Source organism: Mya arenaria, chromosome 15 (assembly GCF_026914265.1).
Source record: "Mya arenaria isolate MELC-2E11 chromosome 15, ASM2691426v1".
NCBI lineage: Eukaryota > Metazoa > Mollusca > Bivalvia > Myida > Myidae > Mya > Mya arenaria.
In genome coordinates, this window is record NC_069136.1 from 38,789,038 (window position 1) to 38,809,790 (window position 20,753).

Here is a 20,753-nt window from a genome sequence, read left to right on the forward strand (position 1 = left end):
GCCTAACTTGCAGTGGTAGTAGTGGGGCAGGTGTATCTGGTGCCTAACCTGCAGTGGAAGTAGTGGGGCAGGTGTATCTGGTGCCTAACCTGCAGTGGTAGTAGTGGGGCAGGTGTATCTGGAGCCTCCCATGCAGTGGCTGTAGTGGGGCAGGTATATCTGGAGCCTCACCTGCAGTGGTAGTAGTGGGGCAGGTGTATCTGGAGTCTCTCGTGCATTTGAAGTAGTGGGGCAGTGTATCTGGAGCCTAACCCGCAGTAGAAGTAGTGGGGCAGGTGTATCCGGAGCCTCACCTGCATTGGTAGTAGTGGGGCAGGTGTTTCTGGAGCCTCACCTGCAGTGGAAGTAATTGGGCAGGTCTATCTGGAATCTCACATGCAGTGGAAGTAATGGGACAGATGCATCTGGATCCTAACCTGCAGTGGAGGTAATGGGGCAGGTGTATCTGAAACCTCAAGTGCATCTCCGAATGCAAGACCATAATAACCATCCATTACACTCATTGACTGGACAAGTACAATCATAATACAAACAAATATTAAACATATGAATAAAGGTGCTTATAAACTAGTTTTATCTAAAATAATAAAAAAAGGTTTTCTTAAGCCTTTCCATGTGATGAATTTATTATTAATATCATTCAATCTAATAAAACGAAGCCCCATCAAAAATACAATACTATATTTATTGAAATACACGGAAACTAAATAAACATTTTCTACTACTCGGGTTCGGTTAAAGAGATCTTGGGAACAATGCTGGTGCCTTTTAGCAAGTTTACTGTAAGATTTCAATAACCAACAGAAAATGCCTATTCATTTATGTGTATTTCTGTAAAAAAGAAAATTTTATTTATTGATTGAAACAGATTTTCGGACTTTCAAGAAATTCTAATAAAAAAGCGAGCGAGATGAAACATAGCTTTGTTGATGGTGTTGTCCACGGCAGCACAGGAAGCGAACTCCAGTGCTAGTGAAGCCCCATCCCGCCAACCTGAGTAAATTAGATAAATAAACTTTGAATGGGCAAAACTTGAAAAGTATTAACTAATCGATTCATCAGCCTATTTTGCAATGTGAATATCTTGAATGCCCAAGTAAGCACTAATATCTTCTTCTTCTTCTTCTTCTTCTTCTTCTTCTTTTTCTTCTTCTTCTTCTTCTTCTTCTTCTTCTTCTTCTTCTTCTTCTTCTTCTTCTTCTTCTTCTTCTTCTTCTTCTTCTTCTTCTTCTTCTTCTTCTCAGCCCCTCTTCATCCTCATCACTATCATCATCGTCTTCATCTGTCATAATCTTCATCTGTCACCATCATCATCATCATCAGCAGCAGCAGCAGCAGCAGCAGAAGCGTTTTTCTTCTTTTTCGTCCTCATCTTCATACTTATTCTCACCCACCGCCTCATCATCATTCTCCGAATGAAGGACCATAATAACCATCCATTACATATTTAACCCTTGAACACTCATTGACTGGACGCATTTTACTTATCACTATTATCATTATCTTTTTTTACCAATATAAATATGAATGAGGTTTCAAAACATATTTTTACCTCATCCAGTGCCGCTGTGAGCCATCATCGCCTCATTGGTGGGTTTTCATCAATAGCCAACTCCACTGCAAGGGGCATCTCTTCGGGTGGATGGTTGGACCCTTCCGGTACAGTGGACACTAAAACATTTGAACAGAAGCAGCATCACATGTTCCAATATGAAGTTTATATATAATTAAATCAAGAACAATCATAATACAAACAAATATTAAACATATGAATAGAGGTGCTTATAAACTAGCATTATCTAAAATAATAAAAAAAGGTTTTCTTAAGACTTTCCATGTGATGAATATATTATTAATATCATTCAATCTAAAAAAAACGAAGCCCCATCAAAAATACAATACTATATTTATTGAAATACACGGACACTAAATAAACATTTTCTACTACTCGGGTTCGGTTAAAGAGATCTTGGGAACAATGTTGGTGCCTTTTAGCACGTTCACTGTAAGATTTCAATAACCAACAGAAAATGCCTATTCACTTATGTGTATTTCTTTAAAAAAGAAAATTTGATTTATTGATAGAAACAGATTTTCGGACTTTCAAGAAATTCTAATAAAAAAGCGAGCGAGATGAAACATAGCTTTGTTGATGGTGTTGTCCACTGCAGCAGAGGAAGCGAACTCCAGTGCTAGTGAAGCCCCATCCCGCCAACCTGAGTAAATTAACTTTGAATGGGAAAAACTTGAAAAGTATTAACTAATCGATTCATCAGCCTTTTTTGCAATGTGAATATCTTTCCTGTTGAAAATTATTGAGCACACAGAAAATGTACTTAATTGACAGTATTAATAAAACGAAATGGTCATAGTTCATGCCATGCATGAATCATTACATCGGATTAAATGCATGCATGGACTAAATGTCAGCATTTTCCTAACCAGCGTACAATTACCCAATGAAAAGTAAGTTTTAGGCCATAGTTTGCGTATGTTTTTTTTTCCAGCTAACTCTGTTGGTTGTGGTGGGGTTGGCGTGAACTTGACCCCCAGTCAGCTTTATCAGTTGAAAGCCATGCATGGCTTTGCCATTTAACATTATTGGATTTGGACAGCAAACTGAACATTTATTTGCAATCAGTTCTGTGGAGTTGGGTTGGGGTGGTGGCTATTCAACGGGCAATGTACCATACAAAGTGCGTGGGAGTGCGGCCGAAACGTTGTGTTAGATAAGTTGGCAGAACTTGACTGTCTTCAAAAAGTATTTGTTCATGGCAGATCACGCTTGAAATAGAGCTTACTTTTCCTCATAGGCTGTGGATAAACCTCATTAAAAGTCGCATACACAACATATTTGACTTAATCAGTAATTGCTAGTCTTAATATCTTTGAGTAAATTGTCACTTTTTATTAAAAAACAAACAACCAAAACAGTACCTGATAAGATACCCAATTGAACTTTTTTTTGTAAATAAAAGCCTAAAACAAAATATTCAACCAGGTTACTAAGCTTTTCAGCAATGTATACCAGATTTTATTTCAATAATACTAAACAACCTATTTTGAATAATAAGCCTTTATATCACTGTTCACACATAATGACTCTTTTTAATGTCCGATTCCATACAATGCAAACAAGTATCATTCTAGTAATTATCAGTTTGATCAATATGTCCCTTAATTTTATTTTAAATATTAGTCAAGCAATTACGGAGCCATCTGTATGCAATCCAATGTAATACTGAGTATAATTTAGTTTTTGCTCCCATTTTTAAATTTCATTTCTGTGCCAAGCCCTTTTAAGTGCTTTGAGTATTTTGGGAGACTTCACAATCTTTCTGATGTTTAACACACAACTTAAATCTGCATTATAAAAAATACTGAATGTCACAGTCTTAACCATAAACTCACAATAAGTGATCTCAAGCATAACCATGCGTCAAAGTTTATATTTCTATGCATTTTTTTGTCTAAATATATGACCGGTCTCTTTGGCAATAACCAAGCTTCTTTGAGTATTTGGCTTGACCTTATGGTTTTTAATACATTGTTTGAATGAATTATTTGCACACAACATTGATAATGACACGTATGCTATGCCAGGACCTCAACACATTTTCTTCAAACAAAGAAAAGGAAATGCTGTCAGATTAACTATTATTACATCAGTCTAGTCAATAAACCCATACAATCAATGAAATAAAAATGTACCCGTAAAATCCCAAGTCATGTTTTGTGTTCGTTAAATTCAACTTAATAAAGAAAATAAAAATTGGTTGCAGTAAGCAATGCTCATCCGTTATAATAAACATTCCGACAGACTGTAAAACAAATCAACACAAAAAAAATAAAACTGTTGCCCGTCAACTAGTATCTTATTTCATGCCTAGTCATTTTAGCTAGATTGCTATGCAAGCTGAAAGCTAACAGAATCACTCTCAGGTCGGTGGCCTTAGTAGAAACTAGTATGGACGCTCTTTTTCTGGGGCCATAAGAAAGTATCTTGGTGGGGCTTGAACCCACAGCCTTGGATTTGAGGCAGACACCTAGGCTTATCCTCTAGAACACTTTCACCTATCACATTTTAAAGAGCCCTATTCACAATATGGCATTTCCAAGGATGTGCCCTATTAAATGATTTTCTAAAGTCTTTAAAACTAAACTGAACAAAATTATTTCTCCTTTATTTGGTCTGTCAATGCCAAACCAAATTATGACGGCATGCATTTTAAATTGTTAGGCTATAAATTTCGTAATCAAGGGTAGTGTGTGATTTCATTGGCTGAATATGGATGTTATAATCTAGGTGTACGTGTGCAACTTAATTTTCGAAGTATTTCTCTCACAAACAAGTTTATAAACAGCTCTAGAAAGTAATGAACGATTACAATGAGGTTGACCGCGACGTACAGAACTCCCCGTAGCATTCGAACGAAGACGGAAGTAAACGAATCGACTTCAGATGATAAACCGCATATCACTAACCGGAACGTATAAAAGCAACGATTCTGCATATCATGACAAATTATTTTGGAAAATGCAATTTCAGCTCCTGGCATAAGAAAGTAAGACCTATGTCAACAGCCTTATTTTATGTAAGCGATTTTTTTTTATTTTAGATTTAGCTTCACTTGACGATGACAAGTCATGTGAAGCTTATTGGTTAAGCGTTCAACTCAGCTGTTTTGTAATTTTCATTGAACTTTCTCACGTTCTATATTGTCAGATATAGAAAACGGTGCTAAAGTAAGCCATGCACCATTAAGTGGCAAAAATATTTTTGTGCATTTTAGATATTAACATAACCTCTATGTTTAGTTTAAATTGATTAACCATTAATTCAGTTGTGCACTGATTGCATTATTTTAATAACTCTTTTATGATGATTCATTTACGATAAAATATATTTAAGGGAGGTAACAAAACAAGGTTTTACTATGATTATATAGCAATGTTGTTGATTTGTTTCTCCAATACCAAAATGCCTTTATAAAAAAAATATCGGGAAAACTTTAAAATATTCAAAATTAACATTTTGTTACTTTAAAATGAAACATAACAAGAAGCAAATGTGTGTTATATTGCTCTATGGATTGCCGTGAATGTGAACAAAATGCTACTTTCAATGAAAGAGCACCTGCCACTTGCTAGAACAGTGGTATATGTGTATATAAGTAAGAAAAATCAATCCATTTAAAAAATAATAAACCTAAAATCGTTGCCAACATAAATCATGTGGGTAAGTTTCTTTTTAGAAACTTCTCAGCAAAGGGTTAGAACGTTACATGATTTTTTTAATAGGCGAAGACTGCAATTGGACTATTTTACGCTTTATTTTAATGTCACGTGTTCTTGGTCCATTACATTGTTATTCTATTTGATTCATATACACCAAAAAATCCCACTTGTTTGTTATGTTTATTCATGACATTAAGAGAGCGTTAGAATCGTGTATTTTCGTATTTTCGTATTCAACGAAAATGCACATTTTTCATTTCAGAAAAAAAATAATCAAAATGGGATTCAAGCACCGTTAGTGTCCTTGTGCTGCTGTTGGTTCTGCTGAACCCTACGGAATGATGGTTTGTTAAAAAGGCACTTAAGATACTTGGAAGACATATCAAGAAGGGTGTGGAAAGAATTGGTTTTGGCATCAAGAAGGCTGCCAGGAAGGTTGGTGGTGCGGTAAAGAAGCTTTGATGTAAAGTGAGTATTATATGAATATCATATGGCAGCATGTGTGACATTGATATTGTCAACCCGAGAGCAGAATGTGTGACATTGATATTGTCAACCCGTAAGCCGATTTCACTCACAACGTTTACCGCAACAAAATCAGTGGATGCTTTTCCTGTTGTGTTAATTTTGCGAAATAATTGTTTTTGTTATTATTATTTTTTGTTTTGTTTAAATAAAATCAAACTGATTGACGACTATATTTTGTTGTGTGTGTTTTTCTAACATTCATGTTAAAAGCGAATTGCGATCATAATCAGCGACCGAATGTTCACTTTAAAATTGCTTAGGTGCGTAGATCATGGTCAATTATCGGTAATTTAATTCTACGTTCCTATATTTTAGATTGTAATATTTTACAACCTGTGTAACTACAATGAGTATAAAGTACGTTTACGCAACTTTTGTAGTCCCTCCTTCTAACGCCTATGAATATGTTAGAGTTCCTTTTTTTGCTTTCTACATATCAAAGAGCCGCCTTGTTTCGGGGTTTTTGTAGGGTCTCGTAATTGCACTCTTGCTTGTTCGGTGTTTGTAGGTGCAATGGTCAGATTCGATCTACGTAACAAAACGAAGAAAAAAATTAAAAAATCCTCGATTTTCATTGGTCCTCACAAAAATGCAACACTAAGTGATTATCACGTATAGTAGCCAAATGTATAAAGCTGATAATTTGTTCATATGTTGTCTGTGACGGATCCGTGATTGAGTAATACACTTCACTGTCAATCCAGGGGTCACAGGTACGATTCCCCGCCGCATAACTAAAAAACTGATCGTCTTCCGGGAGGAGGGATGTTAAATAGGGGTTCCGTGTAACAGTGCTATACTCTGATGCACGTTAAAAAAACATGGTAGCTCTAACCAGGGTTACATTCTGTCTGTGCATTATGCTCCAACAACCTAAAATGACTAACACTCTTATCGGAGCACTCGCCGAATGGGCAAGGCCCGAGTGCGAGTATAAATTGGCTTACACACCCCACTCAGGTTTTCTTTTGGCAAGTTGACTAATTAAAACGATTCGATTAGTAAGTAGTTATTATTTGATGAATATTGATCAACCATTACACGTTTTGGATAACCGAAAAGCAAACTTAACCGACTCTTCACCACTGGCTTAAGTACGCTTACAAATAGTAGATGATGAAGGATCGTACTATTTCAATGAACTTATTGACTGACTTATGTTGCAGACGACACACTGAATACATGAATTTACCTGTGTTCATATGAAAGTTTGTTAAGGATTATCCTGTTAATAAATATCCACTGTACATTATATCCCGGTAAAAGAAGTGACTTTCCTAGACTGGGTTTATCATCATGGGTAATAATCAAACAAAAGTCAAGTTTAGTTCCCATGTTGTTTATAGCATGATAGCATAATAGATAACATGATAATATTGTTTCACATGGTATTTAGTATAATTAAGTTGTTAATTTATTTCGATATCGTATATTTTAAAGTCCATACAATACAATACAAACCAATATCAGTATTTCCTCCTTTTAGGAGATATGCATTTTATATTACAAACAGAAAAAATAATATTAAAAACTCTAATGGAGCATTACAAATATAATTATACAGCATGTGTCCAATTAGGGTGAGTAGTCTACCATATGTTCTCTTCATTGAAAATAATATTAAATTTGATAAAATGCCGAGCCAACAATGACTCATCTCAAGGACAACGGATGACAACGTGGGTCAACATAAAAAAGCAATAAAGTTGGCATGATAATCAGATAAAAACAAGCAGATAATGATAAATTCTTATCGATGTAAGACTAAGCCATTTAGGGACATGGAAGAAATGTAAGTAAAAATCTTTAAAACTTATCAAACACATTTATTAATTAAATTTTAAGTTTTCAAAAAAATGGTATGAAAAAAACACAGTATAAAAATCAATAGACATTAAAATAGTACAAACAAGTATTGTTTTCTATTAAATAAAATACAAAGATAAAAATTGTTCCAAGTAAATAATTGAAACTTATTGCCGATGTAGGATACATTTTACCAATTAAATCTAGCCAAAATTCCTGAACCAGTTAGCTGTGAGTCGTATAAACAATAAATAAACCGTCACTTGCATGTCGAGATCAATTAGAAGTCATGATTATTTTAGAAAAGACAGTTACTGTAAAGAGACATTACATTTCTGACCGGAAATATTATACATATAGTATAAACATATACTGCCAAATCGGCTCAATTCCTCTCTTCTCAGACGTAGCTTATTGTGTTCGTTGCATTTGATTGCTCGACATCTGAAAAAAAAAAGTTTGTGTTTAAAAGCTCGTTCTATTATAATGTATGATTCATTGACAAATATGAAGTACGTGAATTTATTGATTTTAAATAAAACTGAGCCAAAACTTCTGTATATTTATGAATACTCACACCAACGAATATGACTCATAAAAAGAAACTACTTCATTAATATTTAAGTATTATTGTTCTCAAATACAATTTGATACTTATAGAAATTATTTCTGGATCCCAAACATTCTGTCGATTGTTCAGAAGAATTTTGTTAGAGTTAACAGGCAGACAGACAAATAGACAAATAGACAGACAGACAGATAGAATTGCAAATAACTGTTTCTTGGCAAAACATGATATACATCAGAAAATAATTAATAGAGTCAAAATGATACATGGCATATTACAAGGAAAAATATAAACAAAAACATAACAGAGAAGAAAAGTGTTTAAAAACCCGATGGATATCAAACTCAAAACGTTAATCATGGTTAACAACGTGGTCAACGTCAGCGTTGTCATTAAATCATACAAAACAAAAACACCTGGAACACGTGTCTCAATCCGTATAAGAAAAACTGCAGATTACATATGTATCCATTAAACGTCCAGGAGTTGTATTCAATTTTCAACTTAGGTTAACCTTATGGTCATACATCATTGACCTTATTCACTCTTTTGCAATTGGTCAGTTAATATTAACAAGTGATCCGATTAGCTACATCATTCTTAGATCCAATTAAGACCACATTGAATACAAGCCCAATACATTAAAGACTTAAAAGTTAACAATGGTGACATAAACAACATTGTTAACATTAACAAAGTTCTGAACAATCGGCTCATTGGTGGCTAAAGTGAATAACCACATATTTTTACCTTAGCCATGATGAATACAAACGACTTTAAAACAGTAACACTAATGCACCAGTCCATTGTAACCACGCCCCCCCCCCCCCAGGTCCGGGGAATAGCAGGGACTTTGACTTTCGGTCCAGCCAACCCCGGGTAAAATCTCCGCCCTGCGGGAAAAAACATATGGTAAATTCCCGCCAAATGCCCCCGCACCCCACGGACCCTGAGTTAGGCCCAATCTCCGCTATATTTTTGTGAAGACAAAACCACCGCATTCACCCGGCACTTCGGGGCCACCTGGAAGGTAAAAACACGGCCCATTTCCCCGGCTATCCCCGGTATACCCCCAGACCTCGGGGGGGGGGGCGTGGCTACAATTGATTGGTGCATAACACCCTGAGAATCCCTTCAAACATATTAGATAGAAAATGTCCAATATTGTGACACTTACGTGCAAACAAGAAAGGGGCAGCAATGAACTCCTGCGTGTCCAATTCACCGTCACCTATAGAATGAAATAAGAAACATAATTATGTGTGTGCAATTGCTCCAAAAAGCTGCACTCTCATATATTTACCTTTTTACATTTTTTTGTCTTGTAAATATCTGCAAATCAGTAATTAATGACTGCTGACAAAATATCAGATCGCAGATTTTCATATTTCCGTTCGAAAATTAATGTTTTATGGTTTAATGTGTTTCTAACGGTTTAAGAAAAATGCATAAAACATCAATTTTTGAACTTGAATTTAAAGTTCTGCGAACTGTTTTATGTCAGCAGTCTTAAATGACTTGTTTACATGCATTTTCGCATAAAATGGCTCGATCTTAAAATACAAACTATATTTTCAGCCAATGAAATTGCAGATAGGCAATCATCAAGTATTAGACTTAATCATAAAGAATTTTGCGGGTGTTTAAAGGTCCGCCCACTGCCACTCATTCGATACCCATCTCTGCGTCATATTTTGTGTTGTCAATGTGTCAGCCAAAAAGGTAGTATTCTAAGACAGTTAGATAACCTGAACTAATATCAAAATGATTAAGCAAAATAATAAGGAATTTACAGGGATTTATTAAAACGTTGTGGGTTCTTATGTTAGATCCAATATGTTTAATTATATTCAACTTAGTTAGTGCATGTAGTTATAACAAACAAACTGGTAGGATTTATGCGAATTCTTGTTACAGGCAAACAGTAGAAGGAACCTGTTAATCAATGACATTGTTTAAGTTTTAACTGTATAACACATGTGTTTTTTTCATTATATATCTAATTAACTAAACTATTTATACAGCGTTTTATATCTACAGTAAAATTGCGGTCGTTCGAACAGGCGGTCGTTCGAGAACCGTCGGTTCCTCGAAGACGAAGCTTAGTTAAACTATTTATACAGCGTTTTATATCTACAGTAAAATTGCGGTCGTTCGAACAGACGGTCGTTCGAGAACCGTCGGTTCCTCGAAGACGAAGCTTAGTTCAGAACATTTTTTTCTTCTATTTTCATATAAAATATATCAACGCTGCGTCAAAACCTAAATAAGTCGAGGAGTCGAGCACAATAGCCGGTCCGGTTTTGTATTATTATTCACAATTGCCAAAGATGGACATTCTCCATATTCCATAACTATACTTTAATTGTTCATAGATATATGTACTTTAATTGTTCAATAATATTGACTTACTTGCCATGATGATCACATGCATGAATATTTAGTTTTCTTGTATATATCTGTTTGACGAGATGCCTTGTTGCATATTAAGTCGAAAAAAGTTCTGGGGTCGTATTTATAAATCATCTTAATTCATTTCCTACCTTAAATCATTTTCTTAAGTTTTATATCTCTCAAAGCATAGGAGATAATGGTATTATGATTTCCGAATTCCTTATTTTTTTGCCTTAATTAAAAATACATACGTTAATGATGAAAATACTTATATTTTTCCTTAAATTTGATTTTTAAAATTTTAAGAAATTACCTTAAGTTACGAAATGACTTAAAGGTTTTATGAATACCAGCCCTGGTCTGATATGTTATGTTCTGTGCTGTTCTGTTCTGTTCTGTTCTGTTCTGTTCTGTTCAGTACAACACTCACCATTGACATCAGCAAACGTGAACGGTCGGCGCAGCTCCGTTGGGTCGGCCAGGTTGACAGTTCTCGTTACCGCGAACACAAACTCCTCGTAGTTCACGCGTTTGTCACCGTTGACGTCATAATCGCTTATGTCGTCAGAAAATGGCACTATGTTAACACTCATGTCAACCTGGAAATAACAGCATAATAAAAGTTGATTGGTCATTTCTCCCGCTTATGTTTTGGTTGGTTTCTGTACGCTTTTCAATTTCATTTATCGGTGTATACTCGATTGTAAAGCAGCTTAACAGTTTACATGAATCACAAGTCCATTTACTTGTCAGAAACTGGAACCGGTGTCAAATACAGAGGTCAAATAGAACAGTTAGTCAAAGTCGAGCCATAAACTTTTTATAGACCCTGAATTCTTACAACAAATGACTGAATTTGCTCATACATGAAACCGTATGCATAATCGCTCAATTGCTTCGTTTTGCATTGAATTGAATCCCCCAAATAACCCTCTCATCCCCTCCCTCCCCACACACGCACACATGCACGCGATCACGCACGCGCGCGCACACACACACCCACAAGGCATTTCTCTAATACCCTTCTCCATCCCTCCCACACACATATACAATGCGTTCCCCACTACCGTTGTATCAATGTTAGACTAATTCATATGACCTATGTTACACCTGTTCTAACTTCCCATTCAGCATGTGGACTGTCCCGTCATTAAACACCCGCGTTCACTTCACCGACCTCCAAACATTCAACTTCCCGTCATATTCACTTACTCAAAGTTGCTTTCTTCTCACACTTTGTACGTCACATATCTCGACATAATTCGAGCAGCTACCATCGCAATACCAGCGCCATATATATATAATCATAACAAAGTCTTACAACACTTTTTCATTAACCCATGAGGAAATACTTACACTTCGTTTGCAAATCTTGTTCTGCCCAACTGTACACGCAACTGTTGCGATTGGATTGGACGGACAAGCTACTGCGAACAGAGCCTGGAATATATTACAATCCTTTCATAAGGGTTGCCTAGCAATACTATGATGACACATGGAGTGGTTGGTATTCAATAAGCCAATCGTATGCTCAAAATCTTTGACTTCATTGACTCTATTGGTCAGTTATAAATAGTAAGTAATCCGATTAGCTACATCGTTCTTAATACTAATATTGAATACCAGCCCGTGACTTTGTGAAGCGTTCATACTGTTTTGAAGTTTGATTGTCCTGGCTGTATGAACAGGTGACGTCTTACTTATGAACAGAAAATATTAAACATTCAATGTATTGAACATGTAATAAGAAGTTTTCCATCTTGTATTCAAATTCAATACATGCATAACAAACTTACTAAATAATTGCATTTATGGAACAATATTAACTTCTGATAACAAGATTGTAGCTGTGTATTTAACAGCTGAAAACGCCAAAATATTAAATGTCTGGGGGGGGGGGGGGTCCTAAAATATCTACAGTGATCAACTATCGTCTCATAAGGTGGAAATACCTTGTTTTCGGCACCTTTCATTCAAATTAAACACGATATCATTCATGATAATACTTGTTTTCAATATGTATTAATCCTTTTCGTTGAATTAAAACAATTGTATGAATTGTGGTATATCTTGTTTGGAAGTGAGAGTGCATCTTTAAGTATTGCAAAGAAATCCTGACAATCCATCGATTAATACGAGTTTTATTTTAAAACACTAGTTGTATGGTTGGTGTATCTTTTAGGTGATTAGTTTTGAACGGAAAGCCTCCAGTAATTGTTTGTTAATGGTGTAGTTACATTTGGGCCTTTTTTATAATAAACTAGTTTTGGTTTTATATTGGTGTCACGAACTGTGCATTTCTTGTGACAGTTTCAAATAAAATTTTATAGTTTTTGAAACTATCGAAACTCCCTCCGGAGGCGGTTTCATTGTTTCGTTCAATCCGAAAACCAGCTCACTTTGAAAAAAACAATATGGCGGACAGTGATCCAACACATGTGTTTAAACACCATTTGGTTGAAATGGGCAAAAGACCATTTGCGGTATCCTTGTTTTGAAGAAATATACAAATTATGGCTACATACAGAACCTCCATCATGCTGTTAAAGCTGTACACAAAACCATACATTTGTTACTTCAAGCAAAACTTCAAGAAAATTTGGTTGTCCGGTTATTGCAGTGGTTAGCGCACTCGCTTCTCACCAAGGCGACCCGGGTTCGATCCGCGGCTTGGGCGCATGTAAGTTTAGTTTGTGGTCACCAAGCCGGACAAGTGGGTTTTCTCCGGGTACTCCGATTCCCCCACAACACAAGACCACACTCTCACAAGCTATCATAGCTTTCTTCACAAACGTGGTAAAATATATAATATATACTAGTATAATGTTTAAACTAAACAAAACTTTCGAAACAAGTTTCCAAACCATCGAAACCCTTAAAACCAAAATTAAACTGAAACCGGTTTGGTATCAACAAAAACGCCCTTGGTCATTTGTGTTCTTGGCTTTACCTTACAGCCTTAAAACATTAGTCGGTGTATCTTTTAGGAGATTAGTTTTGAGCGAGAAGCCTCCAATAAATGTTTGTAAATGTAGTTGATTTTTGTGTTTTTGTGATCTTGGTTTTACCTTACAGCCTATTTTCTTCACCGGTTCCGCCACTTTCTTGATAATTTTCTTCAGTTTCTTCTTAAGTCTTCTGCCCCACGCATCTGAAGGGTCAATCAGGAGTATGCAGACAAGCAATACCAGTGTGTACTTGAACAGCATTATGTTGGATCTTTCTCACTTCCTGAATAGATAAGATATAAAAGAAATGCGCGAATGTAAATGCATGGATTCGTGGCGGATTCGTGGTCGTGAGGGGTCGCAGGTTCGATCCCCCGTCGCATCACTAAAAAAAAAAATAATCGTCTTCCGAGAGGGACATTAAATGGGGGTCCCGTGTGACAATGCTATACACGGGTGCACGTTAAAGAACCAGGGTAGCTCTAACCAGGGTTACATTCTGTTTGTGCACTGTGCTCCAAAAACCTAAAATGACTAACAATCTTAACGGAGCACTCACCGAATAGGCAAGGCCCAAATGCGAGTATAAATAAACTTACACACCCCAACGCAAAATGCATTTATTAAAGGATTATTCGCAAATGTAAATATCATTAAAAGGAAAAGAAAGTCAATTTGAGAGTTTTTGTTTAAAGCTGCACTCTCACAGATTTACCGTTTTTACAACGGTTTTAATTTTTCGTCTTGGAACGAGCCATTTTTTTGCGAAAATCCATAGAAAGCAGTTAGATAAGACTGCTGACAAAAAATTAGATCACAGATTTTTATATATAAGATTATAAGTATCTTCCATGGCCGAGAGTGTAAGATAGGTTCATTCCGACCCGAGCGTAGGGTGTTTTGCGGAAACGAGGTTTACCGAGCGGCTATGGTAGATGCTTTTTCTCCCATCTCAGTAAAACAAAATTAAGTAAAAACGTTTGTTTTTTTGGCTAGAAATCTTTTGTGCTTTGTGAAAATACTTGCGTAAGGATATGCGATAATTTGTGGTTGTCATGGATATTCGCGCAGTGATTCAGAGTATGTAAATGGTCCGATCGGTCTTTAAATAGGTCTAAGAAGAGTGAAGCATTATTTCTTGAAAGGTGCATGAAAACTGTTTTCTGGTGACTTTTGAAGCGAGAAATAATTAACTAGCGTTCTAAATATTGCCACAAGACAAGGTTCCCATGATGCGCTACAGACGACAGTCTTCAACAAGGGAGGTAATTACACTGTGGTGACCATTAAAAGAAGTTCCATCCGGGCATTTTATCTTCGCCCGTGGGCAAGATAAGAATTTCTAGCATGGTTAAATCAATGGATCTACATATCTGAGGAGGGAGAAGGGCAAGTAATGTCAGGTGCGTCCATGCTTCCCGGTTCATTGTTTTGAGTAGAAAACGTCCTCGATTCGGTGAGTATTACCACTGTTTTCTATATGTTTTAACGATAATTTTAAGAAACGACCTTGTGCACTGAATGAAGAACAATTGCTAGTTTACGAAGTCGCTTGTTTTAGATCAAAATATTGTCTGTATTAAAATATCTCGTGAAAACAATGCACGTTCTTACTAGGCTTCCCGACTCACTCAGTGCATTTTTTTTTGTTTCAAAACAACTATTTAATACCGTTCTCTTGCGTACAAACCCCACCCGATGCTTTGTTTTTTGACAATAAAAGTATTGCTATTGCTTTCCGAATGCAAACGGCCAATTTTTGAGTTAAATCGGCTCATTTACGAAAATGCTTGCTGGTTCATACTGTACATTTTTAGAACCTAGGTTCATCCCAAGTCTGGAAGATCTGTGGCATATTAAAATAACGAATAAAAGGTGTCGATTTTTTTAAATTCAAGTATATGTTCTAAAGATTGTCTAGGAAGGTTAATTTTGTACAGGCAGTGTGTGTATACCACGTAATAAATTACGTCATATATGCTACGTCGAACGTCATATATGCTACGTCGAAGGGCAACATTTTGCTTAAAATGAAGACTTAAATCGAAGATAACTTTTCAATCACTACACCATTTTAAATGAAACAAAGAGTAGTCTATGCCACCTAAGGAGCCACGCCTTCGTTGTTTTACCGGAGTTTGATAAAGTGATTAGTTTCAATAAACACTTCGACAAACCTGTTTCCAAAATAATGTCAGACGGCCGTATAGTGAACAGTTTTGTCGAAGTGTTTTAAGAAACTTAACTCTCAATGGAACACTGGTAAACGACCGAAGGCAGGGCTCCGTGAGCGGCGTACACTGCGCTATATTCAATTTAAAATGGTAAAGAAATAGGAAAGTTATCTTTGTTTAAAGTCTACATTCGGAGCAAAAATTTTGACGTAGCGTTTATGACGGTTTTTTTTTTTATCACGTGGTATACACACACTGACAGGGCTCTCTACTTAAAGTAGAACTGCCATCATTTTTGGAGGTTATATACACAAGCGGATTTAGAGGGGGGCGTAGCCGGTGTGTGCCCCCCCCCCCCCTAAAATCATCCAAGTTTACTGTTTTCATCAATATGAGAGAAACAAAGGTAATAAAATAAGCTCATAATGCACCATTTCCGACTACAAAGTGTTAAAATTTTCATAAAGGAGTAACCCCAAATCCCCATACAAACAGTTTATGCCATATACTTTCGGTTCTGAGGGAGGGGCACATGTCAAAAGTTACGCCCACTCTAGCGTCAATTCCTGGATCCGCCCCTGATATAGTTAGTCGAGACACGGTTATGTCTTTACGAAAATCAGTTTTATCAACTAAGGTATAACGTACAACATTTAAGACCTTAAAGTGTTGACGGTTTCCTGCAGGTTGTCTACCTTTTTATTTCGATTGCCAAAGTAAGCATATAGCACACTCTTTTAGGTAAACTCTTTGTTCCTTTTCATTGATTTTTCCTTAAAAGGTATTTTGAGATAATCCACAATTTTACCTTACATTAATTACATAAGCAATTTTTAAAGGGGCTATACTCCGTATGATGAAATAGCCAAAAAAGAGAAAGTTGTCGAAACCTGACATTAACCTCGTATCGATTTGTACAATGCAATAATACTTACAAAATGACGTATCACATAGCTCAAAATTGATATGTTTTCGCAGTTTATTCGTATTTTTTCAATCAAAAAAACAACTTTACTGTATGTCTCCCTAGTGGAATTCATTCCCGTAATGCGTGTATGGCTAGTCGATGGCATCACGTGATATTACCAAGTTAGGTACATAGCTTAAATATTCCAACCGTTTAGGGTAAGCCTTCGCAGCACAGTGGATACCACACTGGACTGCAATTTTGGCGACACCGGTTCCAACCCGGTCTACAACTCGATTTTTTCTACAATTTTGATATGAAAGAGTAAAACATTTCTTTAAATAATTGTCCTGAATTTCTCTACAGAAAAAAACAACAACATTCTTTTTGGTGCCAATCTGGTGTATAGTCCCTTTAATATATAAAGAACCTTTTTTATTTTACCATCAAGTATGCAGAGTTCATTTCTTATGTCATTTATATAGACGACCTTTAAGCGTCTAGTTTTTTGTCTATTTAGACTCAGGTTTGATCTCGTCTTTCGTTTCATCGTTTATTCCCTTAAAATATCAATTATATATCTGTACACCCTCTTATTTATTTGAATATTTAACAAAATTAATTTTTGTGAACCCCCCTCCCCCCCCCCAAAAAAAAAAAAAACACCCTTAATTCGGGTAAATACAGCGTGCCATGATCTTCCAGATTTGGGATGAACCTATGTTCTAAAAATGTACTGAACGAACCATTCAAACATACGACTGTTTCCAAATATAATGAAAAATACAGGAACAAGCCCAGTAGTCAAGAAATAAAGCCATTGGTTCGATTGTTAAGCACTTTGTTAAAGTTAACAACGGGAATAATGACATCGTTGTTAACTTTTTAGGGTGAAATATTTGATGATGTGCTCACATATTATTTAAATAAAGTAAAGTACAGCTGAAACAGTTTTCTCAACTCTTGTTAGGAATACTGCACATTATAAGTGTGAAACTTACAGAGGTATATTGGTTTGAAAGTTAACAGCGATGACGTTTACAACGGAGTTAACTTTAACAATATTCTGAACACTCGGCCCATTGAAACATAAAATATTATATAGATCGGTGAAACATGCTTAACAAATAGTTTAGAATTGATGACGCAGATGCTGAATATGCATGTTACTCGTGCGTTGCCGTGGAAACCGGTTCAAAATCATAAGGGAAATCTAAGAAATCTGCGAGCGTTTGTAATATGTACGATAAATAAGGAAAAACGGTGTTCGGGTTGACGGTGTTTAAATGTATCTGTTGGATGCTAAATGGTCGTCTTAGAACATTTGACAATTTTTAAGATGCAATGCTTCAGATGTAAATTGAATAAAACTGTATGCTTCTGTAAGACACTAACTACTAAAAACTTCTTAATTGTTTGAAAAACGTGAACAAATATAGATACGTCTTTAAAGGCACACACGTTTGGGTTTCGAAGTGGTATAGTCATGTAATACATTGTTTTAAAAGTTTCGCCATTACAAACTTAATTATGTATATTTATAATTTTTTTTAAAGTAACAGAGTAATGTCACTTTTATTTGTTCTACCAAAATACTCTCACATTTGTTTGTTTTCTTTATAATTTATACATATTTCTAGATATTACAGCTACAAAAATAGCATTTTTTTTAAACTTTTGGTGAAAAGGTCAATATATTCAAAATTTTGAAAATGCGGTATATTTGCTTTATATATATGCTAACGTACGGTTTTCCTAAAGTGACATCCGACACATATTTTTATTTCGTTATTGCGAAATATTAATTCGAATTATTCGAAAATACGAATTATCATTTCGTATATACGAAATATAAATATATGTCGGATATGTGTCGAAAAATCATTTTGAAAAATACGATTGAACGGACTAACGGAATAGAACAACGTATCACAAAACAAAATTCAAATGCGAAATCGCCAAATTTCTGCCAACAGGTTTAACATTTCTTGCATAAATCGAAATGATTCCAACTTTAGCACTGTTCTTCTAACTTTAGCATTGTTATGAAATATACAGTTAAACAAATGGATTACCATTTCACATTTAAATAATGTAAGTTTGAAGGAGCATTTGTGCTTGAGTGCCTTTAATGAAATGCTTATTTACATTGGTAACATAGCTTATGAGCAATTTTCTTAACGTAGTTTTCACATAAGAGTTCAGTAATTTGAGCGTATCTGCATTTAAATCAACCAGTTTCCTACACAGTCGTTGTAAAATATATAATGTTTAAACTAATAATCCCGGTTTACTACCGAACGTTTCATACTCTTGATTTTTATTGTTTTCCTTGAAAATTATTAATATGTATCTTATGAGTTTACAAACGAATATGTTCTGAGTCACAGTATTACGAAACATAGTGTTTGAAAATGGAAGTACAAGCAAAGGTCATTGAATTACCCTAAAAGCATGTAATAAAAAAGTATATGTATCGTATAAGATCGCACTCTTCACCACGTGATCACCAATCCGAAAGTTTTATACCCTTTCTTTTTTCATTTATTGTTTTCTTTGCAATTATTCAAAAAGCTATATTATTGGTTACAATCTTACAATTTTACAAAACTTTTAAAATGGAAGAACAATAAAATATCAATCTAATACCCTAAAAGCATGAAATGAAAATAAATCATATGTGTATTATAAGATCGCACCTTTCACCACGTGAAAACCAATCCGAAAGTTTTATACTCTTGCTTTTTATCATTTATTGGGGGGGGGGGGGTGGTTGTAATCATTTTCATTTCTAATGAGTTTGAAAAACTATATCATCGGCCAAAATTTTAGAAACTTAGAGATACTCTTATTCGAAATCAATACATACACTTGTATAACAAACATTAATTTTGACTGATAACCCTTTTACTAATCACTAAAGAATGCATTCATGGGAAATCTTTATGAAAAAATTGTAACCGTGTATTTAATAGCAGAACGCGCAAAAATATTAAATGATAGGTGAATGCTTAAAGATTTACTGTGGTCTACTTTAGTCTCATAATTTAGAAATACCGTGTTTAAGCTCATTTCCTTAAAATTAAACTCGGTATCCTTCATAAGAACCATTTTTTTCGACATTTATTCGTCCCTTTTGGAACATTAAAACAATATTATTAATTGCGGTAAATCTTACTTGGGAGTAAGAGTGCATCTTTAAAGTTTTAAAATTGAAGAACAATAAAATGTCAATCTATTACCCTAAAAGCATGTAATAAAAAGAAAACAAAAATATTTGTTTCAGTTCAAGATCGCACTATTTTTCACCACATGAAAAACAAATCATCGTGGCTACACCAATCGTGAAATATAGATTTTTGTGATCAATGGTTGAAATATATTGCGATCTCACACTGAAAAAAAAACAACCAAAATAACCTACCTTCTCTATTCCTTAGGAGATTCAAGACTGAATAAACTTCGTAATCGGCTGCTTAAATAGTATCAAGATTGTCAAAATGGATTTCCAATTCATTAATTAAACCCCTGTTTGTTTGTGGTTTTGGGGGATTTCTCGTTTCCAAGACCTGTTTTTAGAAATTTTCTATTTCAATTAAAAACCACAAATACCGTGATATTTTGATATTTATGCCTCGCTCAGCCGGATCCCGTTTGTTATGTTGCTACTTGCTACAAAAGATATATTTGTTGTGGTGGCTCATTTCTGCCATCTCTTTTTATAGTGTTGGCTCCCCGCCAGCACAATCACATGGCATAACGATAAATACTGTATATGTGGTGTTGATTCGCTAGTGTTTATCGCAAACATATCATCGAGGGAGCTAATACGACATTTTTCTACGCGCTCGTCTTTTCTTTGTAAGGGACGGTTTCCCTGTAATCAGCATATCGGGAGATAGGGACGTTATGCCCGTAAAGCAGCGCGGCTCTTGCGCTGTCCGGTGCGCTTTCGTCGGCCCGTGAAAATCTGAGCGAGACGGTGTTAATCTCGTGCCGGACAAAACCCATATCAGGGCCCAATTTCAAAAAGCTGTCTTAATAAATTAGCTGTAAACCCTACGCTGCTTAAGGGTTCTCGGGTACACCCGTTAAGCTACAGGCTGAATCTATGCGATCGTATGTCCCTACGATATTGTTATTAAAACGAAGATTGCATCATTATAAAACGTACGCAATGGCGCCCCATA

General features: G+C 35.5%; 1 protein-coding gene across 1 annotated transcript; it reads right to left on the bottom strand.

Annotated features, from left to right (window-relative positions):
• Window positions 1-7,089: 7,089 nt before the first annotated feature.
• Window positions 7,090-20,140, bottom strand: LOC128220505 (uncharacterized). The gene is made up of 6 exons (XM_052928925.1): window positions 19,988-20,140; window positions 13,603-13,765; window positions 11,891-11,974; window positions 10,965-11,133; window positions 9,318-9,371; window positions 7,090-8,016 (listed from the first exon to the last, which is right to left on the bottom strand). Exons 2-6 carry the CDS (start codon window positions 13,741-13,743, stop codon window positions 7,973-7,975), a joined length of 492 nt encoding a protein of 163 aa, XP_052784885.1. The 5' UTR covers window positions 13,744-13,765; window positions 19,988-20,140; the 3' UTR covers window positions 7,090-7,972.
• Window positions 20,141-20,753: the final 613 nt, after the last annotated feature.

Excerpts from the sequence above, each read along its gene's own strand:
- LOC128220505 (XM_052928925.1), bottom strand. The coding sequence starts at position 13,743 with ATGCTGTTCAAGTACACACTGGTATTGCTTGTCTGCATACTCCTGATT. Across the intron at positions 11,975-13,602 it reads TGAAGAAAATAGGCTGTAAG|GCTCTGTTCGCAGTAGCTTG; the intron begins GTAAAACCAAGA and ends AATATATTCCAG. Across the intron at positions 8,017-9,317 it reads TGCCCCTTTCTTGTTTGCAC|ATGTCGAGCAATCAAATGCA; the intron begins GTAAGTGTCACA and ends TTTTTTTTTCAG.